Source organism: Aquarana catesbeiana, linkage group LG05 (genome assembly GCF_042186555.1).
Source record: "Aquarana catesbeiana isolate 2022-GZ linkage group LG05, ASM4218655v1, whole genome shotgun sequence".
Taxonomy (NCBI): domain Eukaryota; kingdom Metazoa; phylum Chordata; class Amphibia; order Anura; family Ranidae; genus Aquarana; species Aquarana catesbeiana.
In genome coordinates this window covers 641614495-641642149 of record NC_133328.1, presented here as the reverse complement: position 1 = coordinate 641642149, position 27655 = coordinate 641614495, and the positions used below count along the sequence as shown (strand labels likewise).

The 27655-nt window shown below is 45.4% G+C and overlaps 1 protein-coding gene across 1 annotated transcript in view; it reads left to right on the top strand.

The window, feature by feature from the left end:
- PTH1R (parathyroid hormone 1 receptor) overlaps positions 1–27655 on the top strand; it is a 438047-nt gene that overhangs the window by 218971 nt on the left and 191421 nt on the right. Inside the window, exon 2 of the mRNA XM_073632443.1 lies at positions 87–183. Within this exon, the coding sequence (XP_073488544.1) occupies positions 87–183 (97 nt within the window). The remainder of the gene's footprint in view (positions 1–86; positions 184–27655) is intronic.

The window sequence follows — 27655 nt, the reverse complement described above, 5'->3', positions numbered from 1 at the left end:
ACATTTCTATCTAGTTGGCTGTATGTGATTTTATTTAAAGTCGGTTCCCCTGACTAAAGTTTGACGTTCTCTCTTCTGTCCTCCAGGTGGATGCCGATGATGTCATCACCAAAGAGGAACAGATCTACCTCCTTGGCGTAGCAAAAGGAGAATGTGAACAAAAGTTGAATTTGAAGAAGACAAGTGAGTGTTCCTGGGACGTGTGATGGATGGGGGGGGCATTATAGGTCTGCCGATTGGCCAGATATTGGGGTCAGGCTAATTCCCTGAGGATGAGAGTTTGGTGAACGGGTAAAGAGGGGTCTTCAGACTGATTCACTTCCACCGCAGGATCATTTACGACACAATTGCTGTGCATTCACCCAATACTCCACGACCTTCAGAGTTCTGATCATTTATTTTCTCACATTGGACCTAAAATATAAAACGAATCTACAAATGACCCAACAATGATAGCGAGGGGGCCTGGCACTGTGTAGGGTAATCCCATGGTTCACTCTGTGACTTGGATGGATGGATAGGTGGGTGGATGTACGGATTGACAAATTGATGGATGGAAAAACAGGGGGGATGGACTGATGGATGGATTGACAAAAGAATGAATGGATGGATTGATGGATGGAAGAACAGGGGGATAGATAGGAGGGGATGTATGGTCAACAAATGGATGGATGGATGAATGGATGGAAGGGTGAATGGATGGGTGGAAGAACAGGGGGATGGAGAGATAGATAGATAGATAGATAGATAGATAGATAGATAGATAGATAGATAGATAGATAGATAGATAGATAGATAGATAGATAGATAGATAGATCGGGGAGAGATATGGATGACTTTATAGATAGATGGGGGATGGGTGGATATATAGGGGGTAGATGTACGGATTCACAGATCCACAAATAGATGGATGGATATGGGGGGGGGGGATGTACAAGATAAATAGATAGATGTACAGATCAACAAATGTATAGCTAGGGAAATGGATGGATAGATGGATAGATAGGAGAATATAGGGGGATGGATGGATGGATGGATAGATAGGGGGATGGATGGATGGATGGATGGATAGATAGATAGATAGGGGGATGGATGGATGGATAGGGGGATGGATGGATATATAGGGGGTGGATGGATGGATGGATGGATAAATAGGGGATGGATGGATGGATGGATGGATGGATAGGGGGATGGATGGATAGGGGGATGGATGGATCAATAGATAGGGGGATGGATGGATGGATAGGGGGTGGATGGATGGATGGATAAATAGGGGGTGGATGGATGGATAGATAGGGGGATGGATGGATGGGTGGATGGATGGATAAATAGGGGGTGGATGGATGGGGGGATGGATGGATGGATAGATAGGGGGATGGATGGATGGATAGGGGGATGGATAGATAGGGGGATGGATGGATAGGGGGATGGATGGATGGATAGATAGGGGGATGAATGGATGGATGGATCGATAGGGGGATGGATGGATAGATAGGGGGATGGATGGATGGATAGATAGGGGGATGGGTGGATGGATAGATAGGGGGATGGATGGATGGATAGATAGGGGGATGGATGGATGGATAGATAGGGGGATGAATGGATGGATAGATAGGGGGATGGGTGGATGGATAGATAGGGGGATGGATGGATGGATAGATAGGGGGATGGATGGATGGATAGATAGGGGGATGAATGGATGGATAGATAGGGGGATGGATGGATGGATGGATCGATAGGGGGATGGATGGATAGATAGGGGGATGGATGGATGGATAGATAGGGGGATGGGTGGATGGATAGATAGGGGGATGGATGGATGGATAGATAGGGGGATGGATGGATGGATAGATAGGGGGATGGATGGATGGATAGATAGGGGGATGGGTGGATGGATAGATAGGGGGATGGATGGATGGATAGATAGGGGGATGGATGGATGGATAGATAGGGGGATGAATGGATGGATAGATAGGGGGATGGATGGATGGATGGATCGATAGGGGGATGGATGGATGGATAGATAGGGGGATGGATAGATAGGGGGATGGATGGATGGATAGATAGGGGGATGGATAGATAGGGGGATGGATGGATGGATAGATAGGGGGATGGATGGATGGATAGATAGGGGGATGGATAGATAGGGGGATGGATGGATGGATAGATAGGGGGATGGATGGATGGATGGATCGATAGGGGGATGGATGGATAGATGGATGGATGGATAGATAGATAGGGGGATGGGTGGATGGATAGATAGGGGGATGGATGGATGGATGGATAGGGGGATGGATGGATGGATGGATGGATGGATGGATGGATGGGGGGATGGATGGATGGATGGATAGATAGGGGGATGGATGGATAGATAGGGGGATGGATGGATGGATAGATAGGGAGATGGATGGATAGATAGGGGGTGGATGGATAGATAGGGGGATGGATGGATGGATAGATAGGGTGGTGGATAGATGGATAGATAGGGGGATGGATGGATGGATAGATAGGGAGATGGATGGATAGATAGGGGGTGGATGGATAGATAGGGGGATGGATGGATGGATAGATAGGGTGGTGGATAGATGGATAGATAGGGGGTGGATGGATAGATAGGGGGTGGATGGATAGATAGGGGGTGGATGGGTGGATGGATAGATAGGGGGATGGATGGATGGATAGATAGGGGGATGGATGGATGGATAGATAGGGGGATGGATGGATGGATGGATCGATAGGGGGATGGATGGATAGATAGGGGGATGGATGGGTGGATGGATAGATAGGGGGATGGATGGATGGATAGATAGGGGGATGGATGGATGGATAGATAGGGGGATGGATGGATGGATGGATCGATAGGGGGATGGATGGATAGATGGATGGATGGATAGATAGATAGGGGGATGGGTGGATGGATAGATAGGGGGATGGATGGATGGATGGATAGGGGGATGGATGGATGGATGGATGGATGGGGGGATGGATGGATAGATAGGGGGATGGATGGATAGATAGGGGGATGGATGGATGGATAGATAGGGAGATGGATGGATAGATAGGGGGTGGATGGATAGATAGATAGGGTGGTGGATAGATGGATAGATAGGGGGTGGATGGATAGATAGGGGGTGGATGGATAGATAGGGGGTGGATGGATAGATAGGGGGTGGATGGGTGGATGGATAGATAGAGGGATGGATAGATAGGGGGGTGGATGGATAGATGGGGTGGATGGATAGATAGGGGGGTGGATGGATGGATGGATAGATAAGAGAATATAGGGATAGATGGATAGATAGGGGATTGTACTTTTGGATGCAAGAACAGGAAGATGGATGGATAGATGAATGTCCAGCACTTCAAGACAACATTGTTGTAATGTCCATTGGAGGTGGATGGATGGATGGATGGAAGAACAGGGGGATGAATAGATGAATGCATGGATAGATAGGGGGATGGATGGTTAGGGGGTGGATGGATGGATAGATAGGGGGATGGATGGTTAGGGGGTGGATGGATGGATAGATAGGGGGATGGATGGTTAGGGGGGGGGATGGATGGTTAGGGGGTGGATGGATGGATAGATAGGGGGATGGATGGATAGATAGGGGGATGGATGGTTAGGGGTGGATGGATGGATAGATAGGGGGATGGATGGTTAGGGGGTGGATGGATGGATAGATAGGGGGATGGATGGATGAGTCTGGTTTACTCTCTGACTAGTGGTCAGACAAGGCTGGGTCTGGGCTCACTCTCTGACCAGCAGTCAGGGTATCCTTGCTCCAGAAGGGAAGGTGAACTAATAAGGTTCTATAGAGACTCTTGTAGGTTACTGCGAGATTATTTCTCTTTTTTACCAGATCAATAGACACAATGTTTCTTAGATCTCTCTTGCATACTGACATGGTAAACAGCAAACCGATTATTAATTATTGGATATTAATTGATGGGTGATTGTTGGGGTCACCTGGGTTCGGTAAACCGTCCATCACTTTGAGACAACAGAACATTCGGTGACCCTCAGACCTCCGCAGAGCTGAAGGAAAACGTGTAATTTTATGACGGCAGACATATTCCTATTAGAGGTGGAGTTTTGTCTTTTTTTTTCTTTTTAATTTATTATTGACTACCTTATTGCTATCACAAGGGGCCTTACAAGCCTCCTATATGATAGCATGGACAGGTGACAGGTACTCCTTTATAGATAACCCCCAAGGTCTCCTTTGCCCTCCAATGGGGAACGTGAGAAGAAGCTGTGAGGTTCTGTCTCAGTTTAGACTGATGGGAAGAGAAGGAACCAGAATGAGTTCGGAGTTCAGGAGATCCAGGAGAATTCCATGGTTTGTCCTCCATGACGCTGCTCATACACGGAGGGCTCTCCCTGGGAAAATTGCCTTATCAGGGGTTCTATCTGGAAGGATATTTCAGTCTATAGAACATTTCCTTCTCAGATCCAATCTCTACATTCATTCCTCTATTCCAGACCCTTCATTATGGGAACTGTGCTGACCCAGACAGGATGACAAATGGGATATTACTTCTCAGAATTCTTCTCTATGTGTGACCATTTCTACATAAATCCAAAGAATGTTATTGTGAATGTCTGACTGAATCCTGAGAATGTTTACATAGAGATAGATAGATAGATAGATAGATAGATAGATAGATAGATAGATAGATAGATAGATAGATAGATAGATAGATAGATAGATAGATGGTTGGATAGACAGATACAGTGGGGGCAAAAAAGAATTTGAACCCCTGCAGATTGTGTAAGTTTCCCCACTTACAAAGAAATGAAGGGTCTATAATTTTTATCATAGGTGTATTTTAAATGATAGAGACAGAATATCAACCAAAAATCCAAGAGGAGACACATGATACAAATGTTATAAATTAAGCTCAGAAAGTAAAATAAGTATTTGATCCCCAAGCAAAACATGACTTAGTAGTTGGTGGAGAAACCCTTGTTGGCTAGCACAGAGGTCAGATGTTTCTTGTAGTTGGTGACCAGGTTTGCACACATCTCAGGAGGGATTTTGGTCCACTCTTCTTTACAGATCTCCTCTAAATCCTTAAGGTTTCTTGGCTGTCATTTGGCAAATCGAAGTTTCAGCTCCCTCCATACATTTTCTAAAGGATTAAGGTCTGGAGAATGACTAGGCCACTCCGTGATCTTAATGTGCTTCTTCTGGAGCCACTTTGTTGCCTTGGTGGTATGTTTTGGATCATTGTCACGCTGAAAGACACATCCATGGCATCCGTGTTCTGGCTGAGAGGAGAAGGTTCTCATCCAAGATTTCACAATACATGGCCCTGTCCATTGGCCCCTCAATACGGCAAAGCCCCAACGCATCATGTTTCTACCTCTGTGCTTGACTGTAGGGATGGTGTTCTTAGGGGTCATAGTCAGTGTCACAGACCCCCTTACTCAAGAAGAATCTGTCATATACGCTTCCTTTGACTGGTATCAGCACAATCCTGAGCTGAACAACGAGTTTCCAGAGCTCTCAAAGATAAGCTGGGTTCCACAAGCCCCCCGCCCAAAGTGACTCCCGTCACAGTCTGCATTTTTCTTCCTCCAAACACGGCGAGTCGAGTTAATGCCAAGGAGCTCAATTTTGGTCTCATCTGACCACAGCACTTTCTCCCAATCCTTCTCTGAATCATTTAGATGTTCATTGGCATGACTGTACATGTGCCTTCTTGAGGAGGGGGGACTTGCTGTGTTTGGAGGAAGAAAAATGCTGACTATGACCCTAAGAACACCATCCCTACAGTCAAGCACGGAGGTGGAAACATGATTCTTTGGGGCTGTTTCTCTGCTAAATGTACAGGCCGACTTTGCCACATTGAGGGGCCAATGGATGGGGCCGTGTATTGTAAAATCTTGGACGAGAACCTTCTTCCCTCAGCCAGAACACTGAAGATGGGTCATGGATGGGTCTTCCCACATGACAATGAACCAAAACATACCACCAAGGCAACAAAGGAGTGGCTCAAGAAGAAGCACATTAAGGTCATGGAGTGGCCTAGCCAGTCTCTAGACCTTAATCCTACAGAAAATGTATGGAGGGAGCTGAAACTTTGAGTTGCCAAGCGATAGCCAAGAAACCTTAAGGATTTAGAGAAGATCTGTAACGAAGAGTGGACCAAAATCCCTCCTGAGATGTGTGCCAACCTGGTCACCAACTACAAGAAACGTCTGACCTCTGTGCTTGCCAACAAGGGTTTCTCCACCAAGTTATAACATTCGTATCATGTGATCTTTCTGGATTTTTGGTTGATATTCTATCTCTATCTTGTAGCCACCCTGGCGGTATGATTATGTCATATATTTGCGTCTCAAAGCGGTACAATTGTTTTGCATAGAAATTTGGCATTTTATATTTTAGGCCTGTAATTCTTAGGAATAACTCACTTAAATCTGTCCAAACAAGAGTCTAGTAGACATCCCGGGTATGATGAAGTTTGAAACACAAAACCATAAATTATAATATAATGCATAACTATAAATAATTATAAAAAATAACAATATAATAATAATAAAATTAATTTCCCCACCATTCACTATCGCTCAATTTGCAAGTGTTCTAATTTATTATCTCTGTTCTCTAGCTGGTCTAAAACCACTTTTGACGTAAAGGGACACTTTTTGGTTGCTATGGACAATCTCCAGTTTCCAGGCAGAAAAGAACAGTATATATGATATAAAACTGCATGCAGGGCATTGGAAAAGCACTGGGGACAAAAGTGTTGTGAAATGATAATGTAATCTGTAAGATTACAGTGTACTGTATGTGTTATGAATTTTCTTTTTTTTAAATTTGCCACTGGGCTCCGCCCCAGCATGGTCGCGACGCTTGCTGGGAACGGAACCCGGCACATAGAGGCATCGGGCGGAGGACAGAGCCCGCAGACACAGTGGGGGGACATCGCAGGATCCTGGGGACAAGGTAAGTATACTTCATCAGGATCCTGCAATACAATCCCGAGTGTGGCTCGGGGATACCGCTAATGGTGCTGAAATTTAACCCCGAGCCACACTCGGGAATACCGCCGGGGAGATTAAAGTACACGTATGATAAAAATTATAGACCCTTCATTTCTTCGTAAGTGGGCAAACTTACATTATTTTCCCCACTGTATGTAGACAAATGGATGAAAGGGTTGGGAAATGGGGGGAGATGGATGAGGGGGTGGATGGATGGAGATATGGATAGATAAAAAGGGTAGGGGTGTATGGATGAATAGAGAGAGAGAGAGAGAGGTAGGTAAAAGGGTAGGGGGTTCAGTGGATGGATGGATAGATAGGGAGATGGATGGTTGGATAGACAGGTATGCTGCGTACACACGAGCGGAATTTCTAACAGAAAGAGTCCGATGGGAGCTTTTCATCGTATATTCCGACCGTGTGTATGCCCCATCTGACTTTTCCTGTCGAAAATTCAGACGGACTTAGATAGAGAACATGTTCTATATTTTTCCGAAGGAACAAATCCCTATCGGAAAAACCGATCGTCTGTATGCTGTTCCGACGCACCAAAAACGAGTCACGCTCTGAAGCAAAGTACGAGACGGAAGCTATTGGCTACTGGCTATTGAACTTACGTTTTCTAGTCCCGTCGTACGTTTTGTACGTCACCGCATTCTGGACGGTCGGAATTTGGTGTGACGGTGTGTATGCAAGACAGCTTGAGCGGGACTCTGTCAGAAAAAACCTTTAGAGTTTATTCCGATGGCAAAACTGGTCGTGTGTACAGGGCAATAGGTGGATAAATGGATATGGGAGGGAGGGGGGGTGGATAATGAGATGGAGGGATAAGGAAATGGATCGAAAGAAAGGGAGATGGGTGGGTGGATACATGGGGGGATGGATGGATAGAAAGCATAGGGGGTAGATGAATGGAGGTGGGTGGATGTATAAGATAGATAGATAGATAGATAGATAGATAGATAGATAGATAGATAGATAGATAGATAGATAGATAGATAGATAGATGGATAGATACATAGCAGAAGGAGGGAGGAATGGCAGGTTGGATGGATAATGGGATGGGTGAATAGTGAGATGAATAGATATATGGATGGGTGAATAGTGAGATGAATGGATACATGGATGGGTGATGGATACATAGCAGAGGGAGGGAGGAATGGATAGATAAATGGACAGGTTGATGGATAGATAAATGGATGGATGTTGGAATGGATGGATAAGGAGATTTAATGGATGGATGGTTGGATAGATAGGCGGGTGTATGGATGGATACTAGATAGGGGGGATAAATGGATGAAAGGGTAGGGGATTGGGGGGGGGGGGTGGATGAGGAGATGGATGGATGGGTAGAAAGGGAGATGGGTGGATGGATACATGGGGGATGAATAGATGAAAAGGGGTCGTGTGGATGGATGGATGGATAAGGTAGTAGATAGATAGGGAGATGGATGGGGAAAGTGTATGGGGATGAGGGGGATAGATAGATAGTGGATGGATGAATAGATAGATAAATAGCAGAGGGAGGGAGGAATGGCAGGATGGGCGAATAGTGAGATGGATGGTAGGCTAGGCTAGATGGATGGGGAATAGATACATAGCAGAGGGAGGAAGGAATGAATGGATAGATAAATGGATGGATGGATGGATGGATGGATGGAGTGATAAGTAGATTGATATGGAGGGACAGATACTTTACAATAAATTATTATATTCGGAGTTGAGTAGAGAGTGACTCCGGTGTATAATGAGGGGAGGAGTTGTGTAAATTGGAATATCAGATTGGGATCGGTAGAGGAGATTAAGCACAGAGGGGAGTCTATCATCTCCCGGATAATCTCCATGATACAGTCCGGGGAATCGGGGAGAATTGCTGGAAGTAATAAGTGGCATTTATTCTTCACCTCCCAGATTTAAACAGAATAACCTTTTGATGAAACCATCTCCATTTCCTCTCTGGAACCTCCTCCTCCTGTCCTCCGATATCTTTATTATCTTCATCTAAACCATCACGCCAACAATATTCATGGGTGGCAGATGTTCCAGAGCCTCCACCTTATTACACAATTATAATTCGCGTCCCGCTCCGCTCACGCTTCAAGCCGCATTACCGCCGCATCTGACCCAAGAGATGCAGTTTAATAAATCTTGACGTACAGACCCGATTGGCTTCCTATCTGGAAATATGACAATTACCTGGAGATTTGATATAATGACAATCGCAAAGTATATCCGCATTGTGCGCGTCATAAGTGAAACTTTCACAAGCTGACATTCAGAACGCTTTCCAAGAAAATTACCAGATAGAAGACATGATACTGAAATGTTATAGCGTGACACTTTTGCTGTTTATCTAATAAGAAAAATGGTTATGGAAATATTTTGCTTCTCTGAAAGGTAGCCTTTCTCAACCAGGGTTCTGTGGACCTTAGGGTGCCTCTAGAGGTGGCCACAGGTTCCTGGAGCTATGGCTGATTGACCTTCCATCTGATAGTGCCTCCATAATTCCAGGTCTACCACCACTTGATAGAGCCAGCAGTTATAACAATATTTTCCTTAACCTTAAAGGCAGACATTCTTAGCCAGGGTTCCGTGGACCTTTAGGGTTCTGATAGAGGTGGCTAGGGGTTCCTGGAGCTATGGCTGATTGACCTTCCATCTGATAGTGCCTCCATAATTCCAGGTCTACTGCCACTTGGTAGAGCCAGCAGTTATAATAATATTTTCCTTCCCTTAAAAGCAGACATTCTCAGCCAGGTTTCCGTGGACCTTAATGTTCCTCCAGAGGTGGCTAGGGGTTCCGGGAGCTATGGCTGATTTACCTTCCATCTGATGGTGCCTCCATAGTTCCAGATCTATCACCACTTGGTAGAGCCAGCAGTTATAATAATATATTTTCTTCCCTTAAAGGCAGCCTTTCTCAACTAGGGCTCCGTACACCTTAGGGTTCCTCTAGAGGTGGTAGGGGTTCCTGAAGATGTGGTTGATTGACCTTCCATCTAATGGTGCCTCTATAGTTCCAGATCCAACACCACATGATAGAGCCAGCAGTTATAAAAATATTTTCACATTCCCAACCAGGGTTCCATGGACCGTAGGGTTCCTCTATGGGTGGCTATGGGTTTCTGGAGCTCTGGTTGATTGACCTTCCATCTGATGGTACCTGCAAAGTTCTAGGTCTAGGACCACTTGGTAGAACCAGGGCTTGACTGCAAGGGTGGCATCCCCCCCACCACTGTTGGGAGGGGGGCATTCTTCCCACCGACCTCTACCAATCTAAGGGGCATTTGTCCATTGCCTCCCCATGTACTAATCTTAGTACTAACCCTGGGACCTGATAATTTCAAGGGTTTCTCTGGGGTTATAAGAAGTTTGGGAGAGGCTGCTTAAAGAAACCAGAGACCACCAAATGCTATGGCCCACTGAGGAGAAGTAGTCATGGACAGGTCCCCATTATTTAAGTATTCTGCACGTGTATGACTGATGAAGGAATGACTGTCCTAATAATGAACTTACAACTGTCCTATACTGGTCACACTGTCAGAAGAGAGAGATCCCTGGAGAAGGAAGATCGAAGGAACCAGACGAAGAGAGAGACCGGCTACTAGATGGTTGGACACATTGACCACAAATCGACTCCTCTTTAGATTTCTCATTCATCAAGTCACTGGGACTCGGACCCAAGTTGACGGCACTTAACAGACATGACTGTTAAAGGCAACCCGTGCACAACCATCATCATCCACTCCCAGATGTTACCTTTTGCTTTAAGAACTTTTCTTTATGAACTCCGTGTACCATGTGGCCCCTCCCTTGTTGCCTTTTCAATTTTCCTTTTTGTAGAAATTCTTTTCTTTCTTTTTTTTTTTTTCCCCCGTTTGTGGTTCCCCGGAGTTCTCCTAAACCTTCCTGCCTGCCTGTGGTTTGGGCTGTTCCTGTGTATAGGTAATAATTACTGCGTTTAGGTTTTTACCTTAGACTTCTGGAAATATTTGGCTGGTTGTTCTCAGGTCCCGTTTACTGGAACCTCGGGGAAATCGTTTCCCATTCATCATAATTAGGAAAGTAAAGATCTTCGCTTTCAGTATTCAAAACATTTAGACAAGTGTGAGTTATTTATGGAGAGCGACACATTGATATTATAGATTTCACCGGCAGCACATTATCTCTAAATATATATCTTTTCATTCACTGTAGCTTTTTTAATACTGTAAAGAGTCTTTAAGGGCTCATTCACACTAGTGCTTTGACTACTAAAAAATGGCGCCTGTCCGTACCCAGAAGCAGCACACTATGAACTCATCTGTTAACAAAATTTTATATAAATGGCTTCATCTCTCATTCTCCATCCATGGAGGGAACTAGCATGTTTCGCCCATGTGGGGCTTGGTCATAGAGGCCATTCATTTTCTTCACCTCAACCGCTACTCCCTTTAAGCTATAGAGGCAGTGGCCAGGGTGTACACATGCCACAGCTGCAAAGCTTTGCTTAGTGGCTGCAACAACGCCTTCAGAGGGCGTAGCGACCACCAAACGCTACCCATTCAAGAAAGTGGGGCTACTCTGCAAGTGCTCATCAACCGCGGGCTTCAAGAGGTTAGTCGGCAGTGAGGAGATGATACAATGCCTCCTCACCACCTGCTAAATGTTCTGTGAGGAGCAATCTGATTTCAAAGCACTCTTCAGAGAGCAAAATTAGTGTGAATGAGCCCTAAATCTTGCCCTAAGGCTGCAGCTGCATGCCAAACACTGTAGGTAATGCACACATGTTATGATAAGCCTCCATGAATGTAAGATCTCAAATCCAATGAATGAAAAGGGCAGTCCAAGGACAGTCAGGGTGGGGATGAAAGGGCTAGATCAGGGGTTTCAAAATCAATTTCACTGCAGACCACATCAGCATTATGGTTGCCCTCAAAGGGCTGGGTATGTCAGTAAGACTATGTATGCAGAGTTCAGGAGTGTGCTATGTGCAGAGTGCAGTGCTCAGTGGTGCACTGTGTATAGAGTGCAAAGTTCAGGTGTGCTCTATGTACAGAGGTCAGGGTTTAGCCATGTACTATGAACAGAGTGCAAAGTTCAGGCGTGTGCTATGCACAGAGTGCAGAGTTTGGGGGTGTACTGTGCAGAGATCAGGAGTGCGCTATGTACAGAGTGCAGAGTTCCAGGTTGTGCTATGTACAAAGTTCAGGGTTTAGCCATTTGCTATGTACAGAGTGAAAAGTTCAGGGGTGTGCTGAGTTCAGGGGTGTGCTATGTGCAGGGTTTAGGGGTACACTACGTACAGAGTGCAGAGATCAGGGGTACTCTATGTACAGAGTGCAGGGTTTAGGGGTGTGCTATGTACAGAGTGCAGAGTTCAGGGGTGTGCCATGTACAGAGTGCAGAGTTCAGGGGTGTGCTATGTACAGAGTGCAGAGTTCAGGGGTGTGCTTTGTACAGAGTGCAGAGTTCAGGGGTCTGCTATGTACAGAGTGCAGAGTTCAGGGGTGTGCTATGTACAGAGTGCAAGGTTTAGGGGTACGCTACGTACAGAGTGCAGGGTTTAGGGGTACACTATGCACAGAGTTTAGGGGTGCGCTACGTACAGAATGCAGAGTTCACCGGTGTGCTGTGTACAGAGAGTAGAGTTTAGGGGTGCCTTATGTACAGAGTGCAGGTTTGCGCTATGTACAGAGTTTACCACCAGTTGCACCACTCTCACATCTTCCTCCACAGCCCTTGCACATGTGGGCTAGATGCTGGACGTCCTCCTACCAGTAAATGAGGTGGGCTCTGTCTGCAGCTACTAATGCACATTGTGAGAAACTCACAGTGTGCAGTGAAATCAGAGGAAGCCGGTACAACTGTGCAAGACTGAACCAGAAGGCCAATGTTCTGCTTCAATGGAACCTTCTATGAATGGTGTTTTTCTGCTCTATTACATAACATTCGTTGTCTGTATGAACACAGCACAGATCTGCCTCAGTCTGGAGTTTGATAGATTAGCACTTCATTATTCTTTCCAATTTGCCCACAGACCCTCATTAATCAATCCCCCGCCCAGCCGGGTTCAGGTTTAGAATGATAGCTCCTGGGGAGATTAGCCATGACAGGGGCCTGACGGACATTTTACAACCATTAACTGAACAATGTTACACAAGGAACGGTTTATGGCTGCCCGGGGCCATTTATAAAAGACACAATAATAAGGTTGAATAAACAAATTTCATTGGGGATTGATGTAATACGGGTGCACCTCCGGAGGTCCTTCCAGCAATTATTTAATGAATAGACTTTAGTTGACATGTCTCTGAAAGTGGGAAATGTTTTTTTTTTGTTTTTTTTTTGTTTTTTTTTTGTTTTGGACAAAATGGAACAATATTGGATCCCTTCTCAAGTTTTTTTTATGTTGCCCAAAGCGTTACCATCCTTGCTCCTACACTGCCTGGCTCCCTCTGGTTGGTGGCACTGCCATGCTGCCTGGTCTGATTTGCGGTTGATCAAGTATGCTCCTCTATAGGGTCTGCAGTCCTGCTGTCTGGTCTGGTCTAGTCTGCTCTTCATCCAGTATGTTTCTCTATGGAATCTGCAGTCCCACACTGTCTGGTCTGGTTGACTCTTCATCCAGTATGCTCCTCTATGGGGTCTGCAGTCCCATCGCTTGGTCTGGTCTGCTTTTCATCCGATATGCTCTTCTATGGGGTCTGCAGTCCCACTGCTTGGTCTGGTCTGCTCTTTATCCAGTAGGCTCCTCTATGGGGTCTGAAGTCCCACTGCTTGGTCTGCTCTGCTCTTCATCCAGTAGGCACCTCTATGGGGCCGGCAGTGCCACTGCTTGGTCTGGTCTTCTCTTCACCCAGTGTATTCCTCTATGGGGTCTGCAGTTCCACTGCTTGGTCTGGTCTTCTCTTCACCCAGTGTATTCCTCTATGGGGTCTGCAGTTCCACTGCTTGGTCTGGTCTGCTTTTCATTCAGTATGTTATTCTATGGGGTCTGCAGTCCCCCTGCTTGGTCTGGTCTGCTCTTCATCCAGTAGGCTCCTCTATGGGGTCTGCAGTCTCACTGCTGGGTCTGCTCTGCTCTCCATTCAGTATGCTCCTCTATGGGGTCTGCAGTCCCACTGCTTGGTCTGGTCTTCTCTTCATCCAGTGTGTTGCTCTATGGGGTCTGCAGTTCCACTGCTTGGTCTGGTCTGCTTTTCATTCAGTATATTCCTCTATGGGGTCTGCAGTCCCACTGCTTGGTCTGGTCTGCTCTTCATCCAGTATGCACCTCTATGGGGTCTGCAGTCCCCCTGCTTAGTCTGGTCTGCTCTTCATTGAGTAGGCTCCTCTATGGGGTCTGCAGTCCCCCTGCTTGGTCTGGTCTGCTCTTTATCCAGTATGCTCCTCTATGGGGTCTGCAGTCCCCCTGCTTGGTCTGGTCTGCTCTTTATCCAGTATGCTCCTCTATGGGGTCTGCAGTCCCCCTGCTTAGTCTGGTCTGCTCTTCATCCAGTATGCTCCTCTATGGGGTCTGCAGCCCCCATGCTTGGTCTGGTCTGCTCTTCATCCAGTAGGCACCTCCTATGGGGTCTGCAGTCCCACTGTCTGGTCTGGTCTGCTCTTCATTCAGTAGGCACCTCCTATGGGGTCTGCAGTGCCACTGCTTGGTCTGGTCTTCTCTTCATCCAGTATGTTCCTCTATGGGGTCTGCAGTCCCACTGCTTGGCCTGGTCTGCTCTTCATCCAGTATGCTCCTCTATGGGGTCTGCAGTCCCCCTGCTTGGTCTGGTCTGCTCTTCATCCAGTATGTTCCTCTATGGGGTCTGCAATCCCACTGCTTGGTCTGGTCCACTGTTCACTCAGTATGCTTCTCTAGGGTGGTCTGCATGCAAATTCATCCTGCATAGGAACACCCTCTCCTCCAGAATGACACCCACCCATCAAAGCATTTTATTATTTGCATAACTCCTTCCAATAGCCAGCCCACTGCTTGCATCAGGACTGAGGGCTCTTGAGAGGAGTACTGAGGCAAGGGGCTGTGATGTTTTCAGTAAGCTATGTACAGCCCCCTGCTGGCCCCTCCCACCAGCCATGATCTGCCTCCATTGCATAGAGAATCAAAGGGATCCAGTAATGACACCACTGAATCTAAAATTAGGTTTGTAATGAAAATGGAAATGTTTTATTTAGCATGGAGTGGGGTGGGGGTGATATAATATAAATAAATTATTTTTCAACTTTAAAGATCTAGTCATGGATTGTTAAAGTCTTCTAATTTCTTTTATCATTCATCTACTTGTTCATTTGTTACCATTGGGGGGAATTCTAGTGACGAATAACTCAGAGTATTGACTGAGAGTACAATGTGTGATGGTGATCGCTCTGCGCCGTCTCCGCTCCCTTTTTATAGGTTATTGACAAACTAACTAATGTAGCATTTAGTTGGTATTTCCGATCAATATCAGATCAATGTAAAATAGGAAGAACCGCGCTAACACAAAAACATATAAGCAGCAGCATATAGTGCGATCACACCAAAATCTAGAGTCCTGTAAAAAGCTGCGCTAAAATTATTAAAAGTTCATATAAATGACATCAAGGGGATTTCTCCAAGTCCTTATTTCAAAGTGAAAACACCACCACCGTGCACTTCTAAGCAGTAGTGACAATCCACCCTAGTAGTAGAGCCTGCTTACCAGATGGCAAGCATAAAAGGGCAAGTGGCTTTAGCCTAGCCAAGGCCTTTTAGCTTGCTGACGCTCCCGGTGTTCCTATGGGGGGTAAATCTCCAGGCTCCCTTAGGTTATCCTCATGTCGCCATTCAACACGAAAAACTGGTGGGATGTCTGTGTTCCAGATCTTCTGATGGGGCCTCTCTGCTCCTAGAGACAGGTAAACCTCCCCATACCCCCCATAGGAACACCGGGAGCGTCAGCAAGCTAAAAGGCCTTGGCTAGGCTAAAGCCACTTGCCCTTTTATGCTTGCCATCTGGTAAGCAGGCTCTACTACTAGGGTGGATTGTCACTACTGCTTAGAAGTGCACGGTGGTGGTGTTTTCACTTTGAAATAAGGACTTGGAGAAATCCCCTTGATGTCATTTATATGAACTTTTAATAATTTTAGCGCAGCTTTTTACAATATCAGATCAATATCACAGAAGTCTGTTAGAAACCTGACTTCCAATTCCTGGATCCGTTGCCTGTAATGCTCAGCTCCTTCCTCTGATCCAACCAGAAATTTACACCATCGATCGGTTTACAGCACCACAAAGCGGAGACTAATCCGGGGAGACATCGATCACACACAAGGTGTAATATCAAAGCTCCATCTGTCAGTAAGAAGATAACGGAGCTCTGTGTGTGATCAGATAAATAGTAACAAAAAAAGATAGTAATCATCCAAACTCTACCACTGGAATACATTTTTATTTATTTATTTTTATTTATTTGTTTGTATTTCTTTTTAAATTATTAATTAATTGATTATTTTTTATTAATTATTATGTATTATTGTTGTTATTATTATTATTATTATTATTATTATTATTATTAATAATAATTTATTTATTTATTTACATTTTTAAAATTATTTTTTCTTTATTAGTTATTTTGCTAATTGGTGTTGATTATTCAAAGGCCCATTTAGATCAGGTGGTGTTAAACAACAGGTAACACATAGGGTTGCATTTATAAAACCAACCTTTGCAGAGCTGTTTGCCCTGTGAAGCTAAATATACATGATTTATGTGGGAATGGGGGCCAAATGAATGTTGTTTAGCTATTTTCTCTCCAGGTCGAATGTTTTTCATTCATACAGGACAGGTTGTATCTGGAAAATAACGCATTGTGGCTGCTAGATGGAGCCGATGATCATAGAAAATAAATACTTTACAGTGAACAATTTACAGTGGTCAATATCTCCATCTAGTGGCCATAATGAGATTTTCTCCTGTATAATATATCTAATATCTGAAGAGCGGTGATGTCACTGCTGTATAATATATCTTATATCTGGAGAGCAGTGATGTCACTGCTGTATAATATATCTTATATCTGGAGAGCTGTGATGTCACTGCTGTATAATATATCTTATATCTGGAGAGCAGTGATGTCACTGCTGTATAATATATCTTATATCTGGAGAGCTGTGATGTCACTTCTGTATAATATATCTTGTATTTGGAGAGTGGTGATGTCACTCTGTATAGTATATCTGGAGAGCAGTGATGTCACTCCTGTATAATATCTTATATCTGGAGAACGGTGATGTCACTAGTGTATATTAACTGTATATGGAAAGTGGTGATGTCACTCTGCATAATATATCTTATATCTGGAGAGCGGTGATGTCACTCCTGTATAATATATCTTGTATTTGGAGAGCGGTGATGTCACTCCTGTATGATATATCTTGTATCTGGAGAGCTGTGATGTCACTCCTGTATGATATATCTTATATCTGTAGAGCGGTGATGTCACTCCTGTATAATGGTAAAATAATAGTGAGCAATTCCGCGCCAAATAGTGTTAATAAATTAGGATAGATCGAAGCAGCTACACCCTAACAAGATGAATAAGATCATCAGTGCATAAGTGGAAAAAAGGGGAAATAAGGGGAGCGCTAAATAAATGTGAAAAATTAGTGTGTAAAGGATAAATATTTTGAATAAAAATATAAGTAAACCCAGTGTTGACCACAAATGATAAATTCTAGTCTATAATAACCAGCCTACCTATGTGAATCAAACATAAATGAATAAAAATATTGGGACTAAAACCAATAAAAGATGATGGTGTACAATAGGAATTGTACAACAATAGCACAGATAAGTGATACAAATAATGATAACTCAAAATGAAAAATAAATGAAATATACAATGAATAATAAAGAGTCCATCAAAGGTGAAAAAATAATAATTGAAGTGAAATCCTGGTATGAATCTTGATATCAAGGCGTGAACAGCAAAATCCCTTCACCATCACTGAAAAAACACCAATGTGCTCATGGAAATGGATGTCAGCTTACCAGATGGAGTTGACCAATTTAATGAAAAAAAGGTCAAATAGGCTTTAGCAAGATAATGCTTGCTGCAATGGAGAAAGATGGACCGGACTCTTGTCCTCACATCACAGGGTCTCACGTATGGGATATAAAACAGATGGAGAGGAACCGAACATAGTGTAACACCATTTATTTAAAAATTGATAAAAACAAACACAGCCAAAGGGCTACTCACATACAAGGTGCCATCGCCCGACACTGAGGCTGGAAAGCGTATCTTTTTGTGGGGAAACTGCTCTGCAAGAAAGTTCTCAGCTGATCGCGGCAGCGGCGTGCGTTCCACCCACAACAGACAGACGAACCACGGAGGCCGGATGTGATGTAATTGCGTGACCAAGCACCGCCTCGACGTACGTTTCGTTAAACACGTCTTCAGGAAGTCAGCTGGGAACTTTCTTGCAGAGCAGTTTCCCCACCAAAGATACGCTTTCCAGCCTCAGTGTCGGGCGATGGCACCTTGTATGTGAGTAGCCCTTTGGCTATGTTTGTTTTTATCAATTTTTAAATAAATGGTGTTACACTATGTTCGGTTCCTCTCCATCTGTTTTATATCCCATACGTGAGACCCTGTGATGTGAGGACAAGAGTCCGGTCCATCTTTTCTCCATTGCAGCAAGCATTATCTTGCTAAAGCCTATTTGACCTTTTTTTCATTAAATTGGTCAACTCCATCTGGTAAGCTGACATCCATTTCCATGAGCACATTGGTGTTTTTTCAGTGATGGTGAAGGGATTTTGCTGTTCACGCCTTGATATCAAGATTCATACCAGGATTTCACTTCAATTATTATTTTTTCACCTTTGATGGACTCTTTATTATTCATTGTATATTTGATTTATTTTTCATTTTGAGTTATCATTATTTGTATCACTTATCTGTGCTATTGTTGTACAATTCTTATTGTACACCATCATCTTTTATTGGTTTTAGTCCCAATATTTTTATTCATTTATGTTTGATTCACATAGGTAGGCTGGTTATTATAGACTAGAATTTATCATTTTTGGTCAACACTGGGTTTACTTATATTTTTATTCAAAATATTTATCCTTTACACACTAATTTTTCACATTTATTTAGCGCTCCCTTTATTTCCCCTTTTTTCCACTCCTGTATAATATCTTATATCTGGAGAGCGGTGATGTCACTCCTGTATAATATCTTATATCTGGAGAGCGGTGATGTCACTCCTGTATAATATCTTATATCTGGAGAGCGGTGATGTCACTCCTGTATAATATCTTATATCTGGAGAGCGGTGATGTCACTCCTGTATGATATCTTAAATCTGGAGAGCGATCATGTCACTCTGTATAATATATCTGGAGAGTGGTGATGTCACTCTGTATAATATATCTGGAGAGTGGTGATGTCACTCTGTATAATATATCTGGAGAGTGGTGATGTCACTCTGTATAATATATCTGGAGAGTGGTGATGTCACTCTGTATAATATATCTGGAGAGTGGTGATGTCACTCTGTATAATATATCTGGAGAGTGGTGATGTCACCCTGTATAATATATCTTGTATCTAGAGAGCTGTGATGTCACTCTGTATAATGTATCTGGAGAGCGGTGATGTCACTCCTGTATAATAATCTATATCTGGAGAGCAGTGATGTCACTCCTGTATAATATCTTTTATCTGTAGAGTGGTGATGTCACTCTGTATAATATATGAGAGGTTTTTTTTTTTTAATCACGTGATTAGAGTCAGAGACTCTAATTGGCTTCAAAAAGGATGGACTCTGTGCCCCGAGTCCACCCACTTGTGAGACATTCACTAATGTCTTCCTGCTTCTCCTCCCGGCCAATCAGGAAGTGGCTCCTGAGACCCGATTGGCCTGAAGTCTTCGGCCAGGAGGAGAAGCAATGCCTCTGGAGAAGCAGTCTCTTCTTGCTACCCCGGATGCAGTGGAGCATCACCACCGCCTCCTCCTCCTCCTCCCCACACCTCTACCGCAGTAAGGTATGAACATCGATTGTGTGGGAGGTGACGCTAGTGTGAGAGGATCGCAATTGCGGGGGTTGTGTAGTGTCAGTGGATCACCCCGTTTCAATTGATCGGGAGCCGTAGGGGGGGGTTTGAGGTGCAAGTGAGGGGGCCAGGTCCACTTGCGCCCCACTTTGCCCACCAGCCGCCACTGATAAATCTCCTAATAGTTTTGCAGTATCTAAATATCAGAGTATATCTGAAGACCGGTTGGGTCCATAAATGATGATTTTTTCTATAAATGAGATACAGTATCTCACAAAAGTAAGTACACCCCTCACATTTTTGTAAATATTTTCTTCTATCTTTTCATGTGACAACACTGAAGAAATGACACTTTGTCTACAATGTAAAGTAGTGAGTGTACAGCTTGTATAACAGTGTAAATTTGCTGTCCCCTCAAAATAACTCAACACACGGCTATTAATGTCTAAACCGCTGGCAACAAAAGTGAGTACACCCCTAAGTGAAAACGTCCGAATTGGGTCCAAAGTGTCAATATTTTGTGTGGCCATGATTATTTTCCAGCACTGCCTTAACCCTCTTGGGCATGGAGGTCACCAGAGCTTCACAGGTTGTCACTGGAGTCCTCTTCCCCTCCTCCATGATGACATCACAGAGCTGGTGGATGTTAGAGACCTTGCGCTCCTCCACCTTCTGTTTGAGGATGTCCCACAGATGATCAATAGGGTTTAGGTCTGGAGACATGCTTGACCAGTCCATCACCTTTACCCTCAGCTTGTTTAGCAAGGCAGTGGTCATCTTGGAGGTGTGTTTGGGGTCGTTATGTTGGAATACTGCCCTGCGGTCCAGTCTCTGAAGGGAGGGGATCATGCTCTGCTTCAGTATGTCACAGTACATGTTGGCATTCATGGTTCCCTCAATGAACTGTATCTCCCCAGTGGTGGCAGCACTCATGCAGCACTACTTTACATTGTAGCAACTGTTATACAAGCTGTACACTCACTACATTGTAGCAAAGAGTCATTTCTTCAGTGTTATCACATGAAAAGATAGAAGAGAATATGAGGGGTGTACTTACTTTTGTGAGATACTGTATAACCGCAATCCTCAATATTACTCTGCAGGAAAGTTTGTGCGGTGCTCCTAGAACATTCCATCCATCACTCGGATAGAACATCCATGGTGAACATATGCTGCATAATGACAAACAGCAAATGAATAATCGCTGAGCGGCAATCAGCGCTCACCCATAATTGTGACACTTACATTTCACTGGCGGTATTGATTAGTGAAGACACGTGCGTACATATTTATCACGCCGGCCATAAATATGCAATAATCACGCCAATTAGGACAGCGTGGGGGGGGGGGTAACCCGTTGCACGGCTAATCACAATTACGGTAAAAGGCTTCATAGCGAGGGGTGTAAGGAGAGGATGGCGAGAAAAAAAAAAGAAATAAACGATGAACGTAGAAGGTTTAGGTGAGGGTGTAGATCTGTCAATGAATTAGAATGCATTTATGTGAAGGTACGGAAGACAGGAGCAGAATGACAGTAACATTTTTAGTGATTGGAGCGCTCCTCCGCCTTGTTTCTGTGTATTGTCGTTATATGTGCAGATGGAGGGAATTGCGGTCTGTCATTACATAGGCATGCTCGTCTTCCTACTTAGTGCTGCCAGTGATATAAATATCAAGACAAACCAAGCGCTCCCAATCCACCCCACAAATCCACCAAGAATAAAATACAAATAATCATCGCTACAATTCATCCTTGATACACTTGATACAAAGTATCTAAAAAAAAAAAAAAAAAAAAGATACAATATGTACAATGCCTTGAAAAAGTATTCATTTTTTTCATGTTACAAGCAAGAAATATAAATGTATTTTATTGGGATTTTATGTGATAGACCAACACAAAGTGCCACATAATTGTAAAGTGGAAGGAAAATGATGAATGGTTTTCAAAATGTTTTACAAATAAATATGTGAAAAGTGTGTGTGGTGGTGGGGCATTTGTATTCAGCCCCCTTTACTCTGATACCCCTAACTAAAATCTAGTGGAACCAATTTCCTTCAGAAGTTACCTAATTAGTAAATAGAGTCCACCAGGGCCGGATTAACATAGGGGCTGGTGGAGCTGCAGCTCCAGGCCCCTCCCTCAATATAGGCCCATGCCAGTGGCTTATCAATATCTGTGTGCCTGAAGGAAGAGGAGCCAAGTGTTAGTGCAGCCGAGTCCTGTCTCTGTCGATGCCTGACTCCTGTCAGGATCTGTTCCACTCACACAGATCCTCCTCAGTGCCTGGGAGCTGTCTGGGGGAGGGGCGCTGATGTTCTAACAAGCAGGAGCCCGGGAGGAAGGAAATCTTACATGCTGTTGTTGAGATAAGGTTAGTACATTTGTTAGGGAGGGGTTTTATTGTGCTAGGGGAAAGACTGCTGCTTCCCCCCCATGTAATGTGCTGTGCCCACCATGTCATGTCATGTGCATTTCAGTGCCCCCCATGTAATGTGCTGTGCCCACCATGTCATGTGCATTGCAGTGCCCCCATGTAATGTGCTGTGCCCACCATGTCATGTCATGTGCATTGCAGTGCCCCCATGTAATGTGCTGTGCCCACCATGTCATGTCATGTGCATTGCAGTGCCCCCATGTAATGTGCTGTGCCCACCATGTCATGTGCATTGCAGTGCCCCCATGTAATGTGCTGTGCCCACCATGTCATGTGCATTGCAGTGCCCCCATGTAATGTGCTGTTCCCACCATGTCATGTGCATTGCAGTGCCCCCCATGTAATGTGCTGTTCCCACCATGTCATGTACATTGCAGTGCCCCCATGTAATGTGCTGTGCCCACTATGTCATGTGCATTGCAGTGCCCCTCATGTAATGTGCTGTGCCCACCATGTCATGTCATGTGCATTGCAGTGCCCCCATGTAATGTGCTGTGCCCACCATGTCATGTCATGTGCATTGCAGTGCCCCCCATGTAATGTGCTGTGCCCACCATGTCATGTGCATTGCAGTGCCCCCATGTAATGTGCGGTGCCCACCATGTCATGTCATGTGCATTGCAGTGCCCCCATGTAATGTGCTGTGCCCACTGTCATGTGCATTGCAGTGCCCCCATGTAATGTGCTGTGCCCACCATGTCATGTCATGTGCATTGCAGTGCCCCCCATGTAATGTGCTGTGCCCACCATGTCATGTGCATTGCAGTGCCCCCCATGTAATGTACTGTGCCCACTATGTCATGTCATGTGCATTGCAGTGGCCCCATGTAATGTGCTGTGCACACTATGTCATGTGCTGTGCTTTGCAGTGCCCCCCCCATGTAATGTGCTGTGCCAACTATGTCATGTGCTGTGCGTTGCAGTGCCTCCCATGTAATGTGCTGTGCCAACTATGTCATGTGCATTGCAGTGCCCCCATGTAATGTGCTGTGCCAACTATGTCATGTCATGTGCATTGCAGTGCCCCCATGTATTGTGCTGTTCCCACCATGTCATGTCATGTGCATTGCAGTGCCCCCATGTAATGTGCTGTGCCCACTATGTCATGTCATGTGCATTGCAGTGCCCCCCATGTAATGTGCTGTGCCCACCATGTCATGTGCATTGCAGTGCCCCCATGTAATGTGCTGTTCCCACCATGTCATGTCATGTGCATTGCAGTGCCCCCATGTAATGTGCTGTTCCCACCATGTCATGTCATGTGCATTGCAGTGCCCCCATGTAATGTGCTGTGCCCACTATGTCATGTCATGTGCATTGCAGTGCCCCCCATGTAATGTGCTGTGCCCACCATGTCATGTGCATTGCAGTGCCCCCATGTAATGTGCTGTGCCCACTGTCATGTGTATTGCAGTGCCCCCATGTAATGTGCTGTGCCCACCATGTCATGTCATGTGCATTGCAGTGCCCCCCATGTAATGTGCTGAGCCCACCATGTCATGTCATGCCATGTGCATTGCAGTGCCCCCCATGTATGTGCTGTGCCTGTGCCCACCATGTCATGTGCATTACAGTGCCCCCCATGTAATGTGCTGTGCCCACTATGTCATGTGCTGTGCATTGCAGTGCCCCCATGTAATGTGCTGTGCCCACTATGTCATGTGCTGTGCATTGCAGTGCCCCCCTTGTAATGTGCTGTGCCAACTATGTCATGTGCTGTGCATTGCAGTGCCCCCCATGTAATGTGCTGTGCCCAGTATGTAATTTGCTGTGCATTGCAGTGCTCACTATGTAATGTGCAGTGCCCACCATGTCATGTGCTGTACATTGCAGTGCCCACCATGTAATGTGCTGTGCCATGCAGTGATCCCACCAAGTAATGTACAGTGCCCACCATGTAATGTGATGTGCCATGCAGTGCCCACCATGTCATGTGTAGTTCCCACCATGTCATGTGCTGTGCCCACCCTGCCGTGTGTTGTGCCCACTGTGCAATGTGCTGGGCTGTTCAGCAGTGCCCACCATGTCATGTGCAGTTCCTAACATGTAATGTGCAGTTGCATTGCCCACCATGAAATGTGCTGTGCCATGCAGTGCCCACCATGTAATGCGCTCTACCCACCATGTAATGTGCTGTGCCATGCAGTGCCAACCGTGTCATGTGCAGTGCCCACCATGTAAATTACTGTGCAGTGCCCAACCTGTCGTGCTGTGTTGTGCCCACCATGTCATATGCTGCGCCATGCAGTGCTTACCATGTAATGTGCTGTACCCAGCATGTAAGGTGCTGTACATTGTCCACCATGGCATGTGCCGTGCAGTACCCACAATGGAGTGCACTATGCAGGGCTCACCATGTCATGTGCGGTGTACACCAATTAATGTGCTGTGCTGTGTCATGCAGTGCCCACCATATCATGTGGTGTCATGCAGTGCCCACCTTGCCATGTGCTGTGCAGTGCCCACCATGCCATGTGCAGTACCCACCATATAATATGCTGTGCCCACCATATAATGTGCTGTGCAGTGCCCACTTGTAATGTGCAGTGCCCACCATGTAATGTGCTCAGCTATGCCCGCCATGTCATGTGCTGTGCCCACCATATAAGGTCCTGTGCCCACCGTGTGCATGTGCTGTGTCCACCATGCAATGTGCTGTATTGGGCAGTGCCAACAGTGTAATGTGCTGTGCCCGCCATGTAATGTGCTTCGCCCACCATTAAATGTGCTGTATCCATGTATCCACCATGTAATGTGTAGTGCCAACCATGTAATGTACTGTGCTATCCCCCCCCCGTGTAATGTACTATGCTGTGCCCCCCAGAGACTCACCCCCTCACTCTCACCCCCCCCCTCTCCCTCTTTCACCCCCCTCTCTCTCCATCCCCTCTCCTTCACCCTGTTCTCTCTCTCACCCCCTTCATCCCCCATTCTCTCTCTCTTGCCCCCTTCAACCCCCTCTTTCCTACCACCCTCTCTCTCTTTCACCCTCTCTCTATTCCCCTTTTTCTCACCCCCTTTCTCTCATCCCCATCTCTCTCATTCAATGCCTTTCTCTCTCTTTTCCCCTCCCTCTCATCCCCTCTCTTTCAGCCCCCTATCTCGCTATCACCCCCCCCCCCCCCCCCCCCTCTCTCTCTACCACTCTCTCACACCCCTCTCTCTCTTTAATTTAATTCAACAAAAAATTGTTTGCGTTTTCATTTTATTTATTTTCATAAAAAGGCCCACCAAAATCCTTAGCACCAGGCCCATGTTGCTCTTAATCTGGCCCTGGAGTCCACCTGTGTGTAATTTAATCTCAGTATAAATACAGCTGTTCTGTGAAGCCCTCAGAGGTTTGTTAGAGAACCTTAGTGAACAAACAGCACCATGAAGGCCAAGGAACACACCAGACAGGTCAGGGATAAAGTTGTGGAGAAGTATAAAGCAGGGTTAGGTTATAAAAAAATCTCCCAAGCTTTGAACATCTCACGGAGCTCTGCTCAATCCATCATCGGAAAATGGAAAGAGTATGGCACAACTGCAAACCTACCAAGACATGGCCGTCCACCTAAACTGACCGGCCGGGCAAGGAGAGCATTCATCAGAGAAGAGCCAAGAGGTCCATGGTAACTCTGGAGGAGCTGCAGAGATCCACAGCTCAGGTGGGAGAATCTGTCCACAGGACAACTATTAGTCGTGTTCTCCACAAATCTGCCCTTTATGGAAGAGTGGCAAGAAGAAAGACATTGGTGAAAGAAAGCCATAAGAAGTCCCATTTGCAGTTTGCCAGAAGCCATGTGGGGGACACGGCAAACGTGGAATAAGATGCTCTGGTCAGATGAGACCAGAATTGAACTTTTTAGCCTAAAAGCAAAACGCTATGTGTGGGGGGAAAACTAACACTGCACATCACCCTGAACACACCATCCCCACCGTGAAACATGGTGGTGGCAGCATGTGGTGGGGATGCTTTTCTTCAGCAGGGACAGGGAAGCTGGTCAGAGTTGATGGGAAGATGGATGGAGCCAAATACAGGGCAATCTTAGAAGAAAACCTGTTAGAGTCTGCAAAAGACTTGAGACGGGGCGGAGGTTCACATTCCAGCAGGACAACGACCCAAAACATCCAGCCAGAGCTACAATGGAATGGTTTAGATCAAAACATATTCATGTGTTAGAATGGCCCAGTCACAGTCCAGACCTAAATCCCATTGAGAATCTGTGGCAAGACTTGAAAATTGCTGTTCACAAACATAACATGTTTGTTATTTAAAAAAAACAAAAAACAAAGCTTTACAATCCCTTTAATGCCTCAATTGACCAAATAAGGCAAGCTGTTGATCATTTGATTTTCTTTGGTGGGAGGAAAAAAAAATGCTCAATTCCCTCATTGAGGCTTAATTCACATCTATGCATGTTGTTTTTGAGCATTTCTACTGTGCTTTTTGCTGTGCCGCTTTTTTTGAGACACGTTTTTACCACTATTTTTCCGCAATTGTTCCGCACTTTGCGTCTTTTGTTTTTTTTTTTACACTGTATATAGCTTGTTGCTAAGGAGGGAGCTGGAAAAGCCATCCAGCGCGTCCTTAACAACTGATGAGTCATCAGCTGTCAGCGGGCTTCCCCTCTGATGGCTGAATGTAAAAAAAAGAGTGGCTGTCTAAAAAAAAAATCGTGAAAGAAAACAGCGTGAAGCCCCCCCCCCCAAGTCCATACCAGGCCCTTGGGTCTAGTACGGATTCAGGGGGGGGGGACCCTCCCCACGCCAAAACTCCCCATGCCAAAATTAAAAAAAAATAGCATATGGTCCCCCCAAAATCCATACCAGACCCTTACCCAAGCATGCAACCAGGCAGGTCAGGAAAGGGAGGCGATGAGCAAGCTCCTCCCTCCCTCCTGAACCATACCAAACTGCCTGCCCTCAACATGGGGGGGGTGGGTGCTTTGGGGCAGGGGGGGGCTCTGTGCCCCCCCACTCCAAAGCACCTTGCCCCTTGCCCTCATGTTGCTTATCAGAATCTGGCGGCCCCTTTTAACAAGGGGGGCCCCCAGATCCCACCCCCCCTATGTGAATGAGTATGGGGTATATTGTACCCCTACCCATTCACCAAAAAAAAAAGTAGTGTAGTGTCAAAAAATACAGCAGACAGTTTTTGACAAGTCTTTTCTTCCTCCGGTCTTCCTGCAACTTCTCCCGCATCTTCCTCCTCCGGGCTTCTCCCAGA